Genomic DNA, 13,722 nt, shown 5'->3' on the forward strand with positions numbered 1-13,722 from the left:
TTGCTTTACAGCAGTTTATTTGAACAGACGCAATTATTGTTCTATTGCCAAACATCGTGCTGGATTCTAGCCAAGAATAGAACGCAACAGACTTTCTACTATGGAAACAAAAGTAAATATACTCTACATTTTAAATTAATTATATAGCACGTAATAGTGCTTCAATGAAGAGAACTTAACTGAGCTATATTCTCTTTTCAGCATTCGGTCAAGACAATACACTAGCCTGCGATTTGAGTTGACTGCGTAATTTACACAATTCATCTTCCAATTACTGCTGTCACAATTAAGTCAGGTGAACATAACCACGCACCAATTAAATAACCTGTCAGTCTCAAGAATAGAATGTTAAACATTGAAATAATCAGCATTGAATTAAGCAAATTGTATTCAACTGTAATGCGGCAAGGGTATTTATTATTCGGCACTCGAAAGCTTGTAGTTTTTATACCCTGAGCCCATTGAAGATGGCCAAAAAGGGTATTATGATGATGCGCAAATGTAGAATGAAACTTATTCAGCCAAATAAGGTTCATTTTCTGGCCAAGTAGAGTAAAAGTCCGCATTTTCTGCAAGGGTAGCTCACGGCGTGAGTCTCCTTATTTCCTCCAGGCATTCTCCCTCTAGGGATCAACTGCTATCATATATAATCTAATAAGTGCCTAGGAGTTACATAGGTGCTTTCTCTTGTATTCCCATAACGGTTTGCTATTCAGAAATGTAATGAGTTGAATGTTGCGATTCCCTTCGATATCAAAGCTAGAGACACCGAATTAAATCACGAAAGCATTTCCCACAGTAAGGGCTAAGCGAAGAAGCTGTGTATATGTATATATATGATGTAGGGTATCTCCTAGTTGGGCCCTACCGAATAGAGGACTCTTACTTGTTTTCTGGTTGCTTTTGTTATTGTTTCGACCGTTCCGCTCCAAATATTTTTTGGCACTGAGCTTTGAATGTTGTCCGTGTGTGCATTTTAATTGAATTTTTTATTTCAGTCAATGAAAGCAAAAGTTGAATATGCTGGCAACGAAGCGTAAAAAGTGTCATAATCCCATAGTGCTCCCTTTCAACTTCAGTTCGTCCTTCCCCCGGGAGATCGCACTGCGCAATGGTGCTTCACAACTATGGGAAAACTGTCACAGCCATGAGTTTATCATTTGAGTCATTTTTGTTGAGTCGTTACATGGACATACATAGCTAAATGGTTCGCTTGATACGTATATTGTAAAATCACTCCCTAATTGTTTTGCAATCGATTTTGAATGATATTTAGTAGATGGCTTTACGGCTGCGTCTTTTTTCAACATTTGCAATGACTTCGATTTATGCAAATACGATTGAGATGTGTTTTTAATGATATTTCAACACTCAGAGCTTAAAGACGATAAAATTTATAGAAACGAAAATAGTTCGCCCACAGAGAGTCAAAGTATCTTAAAGTTCAATCGATTTAACAATTTAATTCATTAGGCTTTCAGTCCGATAGCACAGCTGTAATATGTTTATGAATACCACCCTCTGTTCTATATTCTATCCAGTGGAGCGCAGGAAAAGACCTTAAAGCTAAATTGACAAACAAGTGCTGTTTTCATTTATTCATTGTATTTAAGTTTTATATTCATTGCTGCTAGGCAAGATTTTTTTGCTAGGCAATATACTTTTAAGGATTTATGTTGGCTTGCGTTGTGTAACATACAGAAGCATACATATTTCTCTCTGTACATGTACATATATACAAGCTGAAAATGTTTTATGCTCGCCTTTTTATGTGCTATGGGCTATGAAAATTATGGATTAGGCTAATAGAATACAAAATCGGGAATAATTTATTTCATAGCTGAAAAAAAAATTTAGAATCAAAAACTCACTAGCAATTCTTCCAAATATACTATTTGCAACTGAGTTCACATGAAAGATTTGCATTAACGGAAGGAATTTTTTTTACAGTCCATCTTAATGTTTAGTTACGGGATACGGTTGCCCTGATTTAAGTGGAGTCCGCGGGGTCAATCAACTTTTGCCACATTTAAATTGCACCGTTGAGGCAAATAAATCAGTTCACAGTAAACGAACAAATTGTCAACATGACGGCAACGCCATTGCAAGTCGTGCCAATTTCGTTAAGGCAAACAAACAGCCAGTCCCACCCGTCCGACGACGACTAACCAAATAAACCACAAGCCAGGCACATTGCACCAGACGCGCCCACATTTTTCCTAGAGCTATTTGAATGGAAGGTGGCTAAAGGCTACCGGTATGCTGGGCACATAAACAAAGCAGCAACAAAATGGCTAGCGACACGTGGAAAGCGCTGGATTGTGAACACCTGATTACCAGCCGGTGAATGTGGCTGTTTATGAGGCGCAAAAATGTCATACATCATGCGACACGTTGTACGAAGAGGGGAGTGGCTGTTGGTATACAAAGCACAGCATCCTACGGGCTGCCCTGCCTCTAATTTAACACATGACAGATGGGAGACGGAATGACGCAACCAGGCAACTGTATTAGATCGGACCGGTACACAGACAGAAAACAGCATTTGAATTTGACGAAAAATCTACAAGCGTCGGGCATCTCCTTGATATCTACCTGTCCTGTCGGACGACGGATAGAATGCAGCGTCATCCTTGTCACCATCCGGCCATTATCACCATCAGCAGCAGCAGCAGCAGCATCAGCACCACCAGCAGGTGGCGTCTGTATTCACTGTTTGGAGCGTGTTAGCCCAAAGTGAATTAAGCCAAAGCCAGAGCATGTGTGCTGGCAATGATATGCTCAAGATACCTTTGTATATATACTTATGTGCATGTGTGAGTGGGTGTGTGTGTGTGCGTGCATGCCAGCACAAGTTGCACATGAAATGTCAACCCATTAAGCACATTTTGCCGATGCTCGTAAATGTGCAGCCCGAAAACTTTTTAATAAATAGTCATGCAGCCAATGAGAAAACTCAGGAACTTAGATAATTCTAAGAAGTTTTAACATTATAAATAAATTATCTAATATATGACAGAGGTTGCATTTAAAAATTGTGGTTCCCGTTTATACAAGACGGTAACGCCTGGTCGGCTATTCTCTTCTAATTCAGTCCTAAATGTTTATTGTATATAAGTATATTACATAAAAATTAAATCATTCATTGTTGCACAAATGACGTATATTTGTGAGCACCATTTCCAAAATTGTCCAAGTTACCGTAGGGAAGCTCCTTATTATCCGCATGTGACGTTTTATTTTTTAAGCCTTGTATGAGGCTGATTACGCGATTAGGTCCATTCATGAACAGATTCATTCACAGAATCGCATAAAACAAGTAAGAAAAGTTAAATGAGCTCTAAAAAATATTGTATATAAAAGCAAAGCCAACTGGAAAAAGCCTTTCGAAAAAGTTGCTAAAGGATCGGCTGGCGATGTAGGGAGTTCTAATTAGAATAATTTCGCGCTGCGCTGCGTACGCTGTCAATGTTGAACATGTTTTACCATCTGACGGGAGGCGAAGGTGGCACCAGGTGCTGCCTGCAGGACATACACTTACCCACACAAATGCAAAGCACAAACAGCCCCCAGTGTATGTTAATTTGTGTGTGTGCGTGAGTATTAGAGTGTGTGTGTAGCATATAAGCTGGTCGACTCTGCTCTGCATGACGAGCACATGTCAGAGCATGAGGTCGGTGAACCTGTCGACGAGACACAGCCTGAACATAATGCACAGTAGCCCCAGCAGCGACATAGCTCACATAGCACACATAACACACACAAAACACACACAGAGCATATGCATATGACACATAATATCTATGTCATACAGTGACGCTTTCGGCGTTTACCTTTAAATTATAAAATGTAATTAATTTGCAAAAGATGTTTCATTCCTTGCCGCTTGACTTTGTACTTTTACTGGCGGCTCTTTGAATTTTCGCTTTATTAATTTCCTTCGTCATTATGTTCAGCAAACAGAAGCCACGTGTGCAGCATTCATCTTTTTCAGCGGCTTAATTTTAATTAATTTTAATGTGTTTTGTTGATTTTGGTATATCAAGCCCGCATTTTGAAATGTTTACTCTTAAATCAGATTTTTTAAAATGTGTGCACTGTAAAAAAAAAAAAATCCTTCATCATTAAAATTGCATTTATTTTTGTACGAGTGGGCCAGCTTCTTTGCTGTTTCCTTCCTGATTCAACTTAACTAGTGTTTTTATTGCTCGAACATCGAAGGTAGTACTCCATTATGTATAGACAAATAATTCGTTTATTGAACTCAAATCTTATATCATATCATTCCCATTGTTTCTTTTGTAGCAGCAATATGCAAATCAGACGGCACATGATTCAAATTCTAAAAAATTAACTGCAAATAATTTGCTTTCGTTCTGTCAACTAGAAACAATTTACCCAAACTTATTTATTCCTTGGCCAATTTTGACGACCGCAAAGTATACGAAGCACAGAAGACATTTCATATCACTCTTGTGGCAATACTTGTTAAATTGTTAAGCTGAATCGCAAATACTTTGTCAGACAATTTTTGTTTATTCCGAAGCAAACACATAAATCAATTTCGAGTTTTTTCAAGTCATACTTCAACATGTTTTGGTTATATTATTGGATTCACAAAAAGCCAAATGTCAACAAAATATGAGCGAAAGCCAAAATTAGAGAAAAGAGCAAAAACCAAATGTGTTGGCAGTTAAAATCTACAAGGACCAACTTGTGTGTGGGTGATGGGAGTGTAAAAGTCGAGTTATCGAACACAGGTATATAACGCATAAGAAAATCAATGTGTAAGGTACACACACACTAGCACACATGCTCAAATGGATTGGCAAAGCGGAGCGGAAACGCCATTTTGTGGCACAAATACTATACAAATTTAATGGGGCGCACATTTTAATGGTTTTTGCTTTAAAACCCAAATTCGCTGCTCTTTGTTTGCATTCCAGTTTTATTTGCTTGTTTGTTTGCGATTTTATTTGTTTTTTTTTTTTTTTTTTTTGCATTTTATGCATATTTCTGATTTAAATTACGCTATTTACTCTGACCACCCTAGTTGTATTTATTTTTTTACTTAACTGCAGGCGCTTATCTCTATACGTTCGAGCAAAGCGTTCTTGTCGGGAGTAACCGAGTAGGAGATACCCTGCGACCAGTGCCTGGCATCCTTCACATACATATATTCAAACTTGTTTCTATAGAGATGCGCACAAAAACGAGCAATCAAGATTCGAGATTGTGGGAACATTTAAGAACTAGTGTATCAACAAATTGAAACGAAGTATTTTTAATCTGGGTATTAAACTCTTAGTTCCAAGTTCCAATGTTCTTGATTTTGAGGATATATTGATATTAATTTATCATCATTAGCCATCCATTTTGGGATCGATGCGCTCAATCAGACGAAAAACAGACTAACATAGCTAGTCTGGTCAGGTATTATCATTTCTACTTTATGGGTTTGGATATGCCTTTTTCAGCCGTTAATTCCTTACTGTCATACTGTATTATTAATAGGTACAGGGTATGAAAATGAATCCCGGATTTTCTGGTCAGTGAATAGTAAAAAACTCTCCGTTGTTGTTTGCGTTTCTTTTGTTTGACCCTGTGGCTATCTTTGTTCTTGTGTTAAAACTCTTTAAACAGCTGAAGGACAAGTTGTATTTTGTGTCCTTAGCCACGTTTTCATTTCTGCATTTCTACCTATAATTACGTATACGATGAGCAATGTGAAAAGGATAATTAGACGCAGTGACCGCATTGCCCGCTGAAATACTTTCCGCTTCGTATACAACAATGACTAACAATTCTAGGGCGTATGATGGCAATTAAAAAAATGTGAGATAGACTATTAAAAAAATGTAAGCGCAGGTCTGCGGTTTGTGACATTGATTTAAAAAACGAACCTAGCATTTTTGTATCGAAATTTCAATAATTGTCTAATTAGCTATAAGCTCATTTAAAAGCTATAATTTTAACTAAATATGTGCTCATACAAATTAAAGAAAACTTTAATAATTACAAGCTGTTTTTCAATAGAAAGAGGCAAAAATTATCATTATTGCCTTAAATTTTTAAGCTCTTACGGCTGGGACGTGTGTTTGGTTATATTATGTTTAGTTAGTTTACATTTTAGTCAGTCTGCTGGTAAGTTAGAAGGAATATAAGGGGTAAGGAAGAGAAGGACTTCCACAAAATAAATTTAACTAGCCAGCAATGGAAATCTGTCATTGTCGTCATAGAAGTAAATTTGTATGATTGATTGTAATGAGCTATACCAAAGATTGGCCTCTTCGGGAAAATCAATATGTGTTAAAAAGCTTTGCTTGTAGCTACATATAATTTAAATGTGCACCAGAATTAAGTAATTTGTTACATCCATCTGCAACATTGTTTCTTTTTCATTTTTTTTCTGGACATCGAACGACATCATAGTTTTTTAGAACCTTGTCTTATCCATGCCTCAATGTAGAAAGCCTATACATTTAAATAGTCAACCACAGAAAAATTTCAGAAACGACATTTTTTTTTTGTTATTTTCTAATCTAGTAGTCAATCATTTGAGGAACAGTATTAATTTAATTTTTTTTAAATTACAGTGCATTCCTTTATTTTTCAGAATGTTGGAAGGTAGCAAGATCTCAACTCGCTGTTTGGATGCCCCAAATCGACGTTTGTTCGATTTCAAAACTAAAGAGCCGCTGCTAAGCCTAAGGCCCATTACATATCTAAAACCTGTCTATACGTTTGAATTGGCAAGTGATTTGGAAAAGTGCTTAGATCTGAGCACTGGCACGGCTTCAGAAGAGTTTGAAATGGACTTGTCATTGCCTGATATCAGGCTGAACACATTTGCACCTAACAACAAACTAAAGATATTGCCAGAGAACATTGACTATTCAAAATTGTTGTCGTTTGAGACAGATTCGAGTTTCGATTCGGTGGAACGGCTACCCATAGCAGAACAGGCATGTGTAAGAGGCCACCAAAAGGACTGTGAATTGTACTTTATAGCAGATGTGGATACTGTTTTGAAGGAAGTAATCGTTTCTGATAATAGAGAGCCCCAATCACCGGTGCAACCACGTTCTGGAATATTCAGTGGCCTCTTCAGGAATAGATTACTTTCTACAAGAAGTATGAGAAATTTCTTCGCCGATGCTAATCAAAAGAGGATCGGACTAGTATATCAAGATTGTAGGAAACTATTAACTACCGACGTCGTGAGATTAATTTTGGAACAAATGCAGCAAGATTTGCCACGGAATTTATCTGGTATGTGTAGAGGTTAATTGAATTTGCGCTCAGACTAATGTTTTTATTTAAAAGCCATTTCCAGCACAGACTTAGCAACTACCGCAAAAGTGCATTCAGCTTGGAAAAAAATTAACAATTTTGCTCTTTCGGTATTTGATGAAAATATTAATTATTCTCAACCATTTTGCAAGTCGGAAGAGTTTAACATTCCTGTTCAACATGAGACTGGGGTGATTGATTTTCTCGTAGATAAAAGTCTTAAAAGCTGTAATAGTCCAATAGACAATACAGTGCCTGATAACATGGAGATGGTGTTATTTGATAACCTTTTATCCAAGCCTCATGCAGAGGATCAGGAAATAATCTCACCTAACGAGGAAGTGAATATTTCAGTTCACAACGAAGAATCTGGTAATCCAGTATTCAAAGAATCTGAGAGTGAGTCGGACATTGAACTAGAAAATAGCTCGATTGGTAGAACCGAAAGTACGCTAAAATCTTTTCATGGGATGATTGATCCAATAGCTATTAAGGAAACTGGTATGCAGATATTCCGCGAGCCGACGAAGCTTTTTGTTTTCGATCACTTAAAGCTATGGAAGAAAATAGGTAAATATTTACTAAGACATATCGTAAAGTATTAATTGAATTCTTAGGCGAAGGATGGATTGAAATTTGGAGGCTTCCAGACTCTGGTAACTGTTACATGCTACTCTGGGACAAGAACACAGGTAACCTACTTGTGCATATGCAGGTGGATGGCAAATGGAGCGTTAACTTTTTGACCAAAAGCACCAACAGCTGCCGTTGGGTGTACTACAATTACGCTAACTGTCCAAAAGGAATTCGCGAACCTTTGGGCTGTCGTTTTCGAGATTCAAAAGTAGCATCTCATTTTGTGAGCACTGTGACAAATTGTTCAGATAAAGCCATGTTTAATTAAGTATATTTTGTATTATGTTGTTTGGTGATCCAATGTTATTTTTTTGCACGTTTTCGAAACTCTATTGTACAAATTATGTTAGCTGATAAAATAAAAATCGTTTGGAGCTAATTAAATTATAATTATCTCGTAAGCGAGAAAGAGCAATGACTACTAGAAATTCTACAGTTGACACAGTAATACCGCAGGAGTGCGGTACTAAAAGAAGTATCGATATACCTACCGAAGAGAGCAAATAATAAGAATTGGAACGCTTTGAACTTCCGAGTCCGATAACAGTCCATGGCCACAGTGACATGTTTGCTAGACAGCTGTTTATTGCGATTGGTGGTTGTAGGATAGAGCCGGTCTTCAAGTTCGTTGTCATAACAAGTTGTTGGGTGCATTGATCAAACAAACCCACCGGATTCAGTAAAATGTACAATTTTACAAGCCAATTGCTGCCGCCGTCATGGAATCTGATAAATTGAATGATTTAAATAGGCAAATAAATGAGATCAAGAAGCGCATTTTGTTGGCCGGTGAGTTTTCCTTGATTTGGGTGGTTTTATAACAAGCATTGATTGTATTATGCTTTTGCGTAGAGGGCCAAAAGACAGCCAACGCTGCGGAGTGGCAGAAGCAGAATCGTATAAACTGCGACACTATTGGAACACTGAAAAAGGATATTAAGGAGCTTACCATTAAGGTAAGTCGTCTGCGCCATCCGCTGCAGCGGCCTGTGGTCATCAAGGACACCAGCTCTGAGCCACGCAAAAAGCAGAGTGCCACGACCTCCATTATTGTGGGCAAGGCTTCTTATCCAATTGGAGCCAAGAATGCCGATGATGCCATATTTTTGACTGATCTCAAGATAACTGAGAGTCGTAAACAGATGGATCTACTGCGTCATCGTTTCAAGACTCGACAGCAGCATTTCAGCAGGCTGGTGGAGAAATACCGAGAGCTCCTGGCTAATAAGGAGGCGCAGAGTCAAAACTTAGGTGAGAAGCCACCGGAAACTCTCGAGGAGGACGCTAATCGAAAGGTGAGCATTTCGTTTCTTATAGTACATTATCACTATGGATAAACGCATCTAACAAATTGGGTTTCCTCAGCTTGTTTGTCAGTTGGAGAACGAGATACATCGCACGAATGTACAGTGGATGGAAGCTGAACATATACGCAAGAAGTACCGATCAATCGAAGCATCGCTCATGACTGATGCGGAGCGTTTCGAACGGAGTTTGCGTGAGCTGGAGCATTCACTCAACGAACAAAAGGCGGAGATTGAGCGCCTGCAACAGGTGCACAATGATGCGATTGAAATGCGTGATGCCGCAAAAGTGATACTGCAACGGCAGGAGCAACAGGCCAATCTCTCACAGAAGACGCGCGAGCGTCAAGCTTTGGACTTTCGAAAGCAGGTGGAGGCACGTAAGCTGGAGCTGGAGCGTATTGGTCGGAAGCTGTTCTCCGAGACTAAGACGCTTGTTCATCAGGATAGTGTGGGTTCTAGCTCGGGCGACCAACACACGGCCAAGACGGAGAACGGTGAGGAGGAGCCGGTGTCGCAGCTCGAGAGCGTTACGAGCGACATGGAATCCCTATTTAAGCAGCTGATGGCGGCTTCCGGCGCCACTTCACCCTTTGAGGTCTTTGAGCGCTTTAGCGCCCAAAAGGAGTCGGCTGCACGTCTCACTTATTTACGAAAGGCAGCTGAAGCCGAGAAGGCTAATCTGGAGGCAGAGCGTGAGGCGTTGACAAGCGAGCTGGAGATAGCTAAGTTTTCGGATGTCAAAGAGAGTGAAGTGTAAGAACAACTGCTTAAGGCTTGCCGAATTTAGTTAATTAATTTCTGTGTGCTATACAGAAATCAAGAGGTCATCGAACAAATCAAAAACAATATAGCTGTCCTGGAACAGGAACGTCAGAAGGACACAGATGCCGCTGACAAGTCCATGGGTGTGCTTAAGTATCTCAAGGATCGCATTTGCGAGATGATATTCAAGGTGCAGGAGGTGGACGAGACCAACATCGACATGAAAGAACGTAAGCTGCACATCAGGGTCGCAGAGTTGCCCAACTTTTTGACACATGTTGCCCAGGATGAAGACTTAATTGAGGTAAATAGCAAATCTAATAATACATGCTTAAGCCCTGACGCTTTTGCTTTTATCAGATCCTTAAGTTGAAAATTAAACGCTGTCAAGAGCTTAGCAAACCAGACGATATACCACCACTTGAAATACCTAAACTCAACTTAGAGGAGGATGAGGAAGACGTGTACCAACAGGAGCCACCTAAATCGCCATCAGTGCCCGAGGGCGAGAAGCCGCAGCCCATGCCCATGTGCTACTACAACTTGTTTGCGGGACGTTCACAGCGGGCGGCGGGCACTTCTTCGTCTTCGCCAGAGCAGGTGCCAGCAGTAGGTAAGTGAATGGCTGGACCAAATCAGAAATTCCTGTTGGTATTCTCTAAATTGCAGTGGCAACAGCCGATGATGACAATGAGGTGCCATCTCGCAACTATCTCAAACGCCAATCTGTGCTCATTGTGGACTCGAAGTCACGGCGGAAACCATTCCGACCACCACCCGGTGGCAGGCGCAAGTAGTTTCAGAGAAAAAACGTGGATTAAAATTAATAATTTTAAAATATGCTACTTGTAGTTTGTATTTAACTATATATTTTAAGCTGGAACCCTGGAACCTCTTTGACTTCTGATGATTAATCTTCCCTCTCTAATTAATATTTTCTAAATCATTTTACTAGTGGTAGGTCGAAGTCAATACTATAAGTTTGAAATCGTTTTTGTTCTGCCCGACTTGAATCATACCTTGTACGAGTGCGCCCTTCGGTCGGTTGCGTGTATTCGCGCGAATAAACAAAATTTCGTTTTCAGGCCATACGCCCCCAAAGGTATCCAATATTCGGCGTGTCGAAAATAGCGTTTTCTATTTATTATGTAAATTTTCAATCAAAATGTTCATTTTCATGGTAAAGTTTTGTTTATTTGAATTTTGATACAATTTTTTCGCCTCAGGCGACGGATATGTGACATCCGCTCACGTGCCATGTGACGCTTCAGACGACGGATTGGGTTTCGTCTCAGCAGGTTGTGTGCCAACGAGTTAGGGTGGCTGATAATCAAATCATTTTACCAAATAAATGAAACACATATATAATTTTAAATATGTAATGACAGACAGTACTAACTAAACTTTATCGCGAATCTCATATAAACTGTATTGTAAACAAAAATGAATTGTGTGTGCTGTGAATATTACCAGTAGCGGGATGCGATATGTTTCCGCAATAAATTGAAGTCCCCTTTGTGCGATATAATACTTATCGAAGCATGTCTCGACCATATTTCAGGAAGCTGTCGCTCTGGCTGGATGAATGTCAGCGGCTTCAGCCGAACGACATAACAAATAGCTGTCCAGGCGATGCAGCACGACGAGAAGAGTAAACAATATTTATTGCAGCAATGAGGAGGGACGGACTGACGGCAAATGAAGTGCAAAACGTAACAAAGTACAGACCGCGGCTGTTGCAAGAGAAATAACCTTTCAAAAATTGTCTAAGCCAGTGGAAGTCGGGCTGGGCGGGTCGAGCAAGAGTCCACCCAGCCGACTTTCGTTCTAACTTGCAATAATAAAGCGCAGCGCAGCAGCTGACGACGAGCAATCAACGCCAGACTGGCGAAGGCCACGATACAAGGATGCGCTGGTGGCAGGGTTCAGTGGCGAAGTGCAAACAAAGTCGCTTGATGATCTATTACATGGCCTGTTGGCGGAAATGCACAGCATCGAGTGGGATGAAGGGATGGTATGGCCAGGGATCTGTGTTGTGTATGTCAACTAAATGTCAACAGCGACGGCATCAGGCAAACAGCTATTTGGCAACACAACCACAACCCAGCAACAGTGCTAGATATAATGGAAGCAAAGAGAGGCGAAACTTCTCAACCATGGACAGCATCTCATTCCCTTGGGTTCGGCAAGGTAACCAAGTAATCCAGCCGGCAGACAGAAAAACAAAAGCCTCGCCGTAAGCCGCAGGGTAGAACCAAAGCTTTGGATAAAGAATATTAGGCCCAGTAAGCTGTTGCCTGGTGGCATTGGCCCTGACAACGCAAAGGTTGAAGTATGCACCTTGAGATGTTCAAGGGTAAATAAGTAAGAGTGTTGGGTCGAGAATGACCGACAAGCTGGATACCCTTCTCTTCTTAATCCATCCATCCATTCATTTTTTTTTGATGCATTAAACTTAAAATAAAAACACATCACACATGAAAAGTTTTTTTTTTTTTTTGAGGGTTTAGTAGGTAACGGTACTCAAATACTCAAATATAACTTAAATTTTACAGTTGGATTTTAGCTTTTATGGTATCTGAAGTCGTATTATATGCTCTCTGGGGTCGAAGATGCTTCATTCAAAAGTCAAAATACAGGGAAACTATGCATCGGGCGTTTAGGAATTACGTGTTATACCACGCAGCCATTAATAATACTTAAGAAGGGGTAAATATGTGAAATAGTATACGGAGTTTTTGTAAATTGTGGAAATATTTGAAAACGGTTGTATGACAGCGTTGTCTTTAATTTGTGCGAAAACTCATTGTATACGTTTTTCACACTCTTCACAAAATCAACTCAACTGTGTGGAAATGTGGGTGCAAGATTGTGTTAACGAATGCTTAGTATAAGGTCCGATCAGCTTCAAACTCATTTTGAAAGCTTTGCAAAAGCAAAAAATGTTTGAAAACGCCTTTTGCTGAAAATTTTCCGTTTTTTATCATACCCTTACAAACACAACTTGCGATTATTCCACTCCTCTGAGTAGTTTCTATTTTTTTTTTTTTGGGGGGGGGGGGACCAGTTGAAAAGTTCGAGCTTGCTAAAACACACTACACTTCTGAATTAAAGAGCAAACGTGGCAAAAAAAAGTGTTTGGCAGTGAGACGCTTAATTTGTAATTGGATTGGAAAACCACAGTCAGCTTAATTCACCTGGTGGATGGCACTGCGGCCACACCCAATTTTATAGCAATTAGGCATTTCAATCTTGCAACGCCAGTAAATCAAACGCCCATCGATTGCCAAGCAGCAACTAATTTTATGGCAACCTACCACCCTGATACAGTGCGAGGATGAATACTGGACGGCGATTGAGGTGATGCTGGAGTCGTTCAATAAAACCGCAAAACAATAAATTTAAATTTCTCTGGCGCGAAGTAAAACTTTTTAACAGTGCATAAACTACAACCAACAGAGCGCAGAACTCTGGAAAAAACGTGCGTTTGTGTATGTGTTTATATGTGTGCGCGTGTGTATGTGTGTGTGTGTGTTGGTTTGACAGTCAGGCAAATAAATGAGCGGAAACGGAAACGGTTTGGGTTGCTGCTGGGACGGCCGTGTCGCTGTTTCGCTCTCTACGGTTTCGCCTCGGCCGCGGGCTGCACAACACTGCGAATGATAAATAACGTAATTTCTTTATAACTTTTCATTCAAATTTTCGGAATGCTTTTTGGCCACGC

General features: G+C 39.9%; 2 protein-coding genes and 1 long non-coding RNA gene across 5 annotated transcripts in view; 1 reads left to right on the top strand and 2 right to left on the bottom strand.

Moving 5' to 3' along the window:
• Positions 1-13,722, bottom strand: part of LOC6622263 (uncharacterized) — a 95,365-nt gene that overhangs the window by 29,190 nt on the left and 52,453 nt on the right. The gene's annotated exons all lie outside the window — the stretch shown is intronic.
• On the bottom strand, positions 3,854-5,374 carry LOC116650542 (uncharacterized). Its single transcript, XR_004303537.2, has 2 exons — positions 4,399-5,374; positions 3,854-4,342 (listed from the first exon to the last, which is right to left on the bottom strand). It is a non-coding gene; the product is annotated as an uncharacterized lncRNA (long non-coding RNA).
• Positions 4,618-12,472, top strand: CCDC151 (Coiled-coil domain containing protein 151). Of its 2 annotated transcripts, none has more exons than XM_015176294.3 (9): positions 4,618-4,760; positions 6,617-7,272; positions 7,327-7,863; positions 7,911-8,718; positions 8,782-9,224; positions 9,295-9,989; positions 10,050-10,302; positions 10,359-10,611; positions 10,668-12,472. In XM_015176294.3, the coding sequence occupies exons 4-9, from the start codon at positions 8,649-8,651 to the stop codon at positions 10,793-10,795; spliced, it is 1,842 nt and encodes a 613-aa protein (XP_015031780.2). In that variant the 5' UTR covers positions 4,618-4,760; positions 6,617-7,272; positions 7,327-7,863; positions 7,911-8,648; the 3' UTR covers positions 10,796-12,472. The 2 variants fall into 2 exon arrangements, with proteins under 2 accessions (XP_015031780.2, XP_002047910.1); XM_002047874.3 differs by having other exon boundaries at positions 4,654-4,760; positions 6,597-7,272.

This window comes from Drosophila virilis, chromosome 3 (assembly GCF_030788295.1).
Source record: "Drosophila virilis strain 15010-1051.87 chromosome 3, Dvir_AGI_RSII-ME, whole genome shotgun sequence".
Taxonomy (NCBI): Eukaryota; Metazoa; Arthropoda; class Insecta; order Diptera; family Drosophilidae; genus Drosophila; species Drosophila virilis.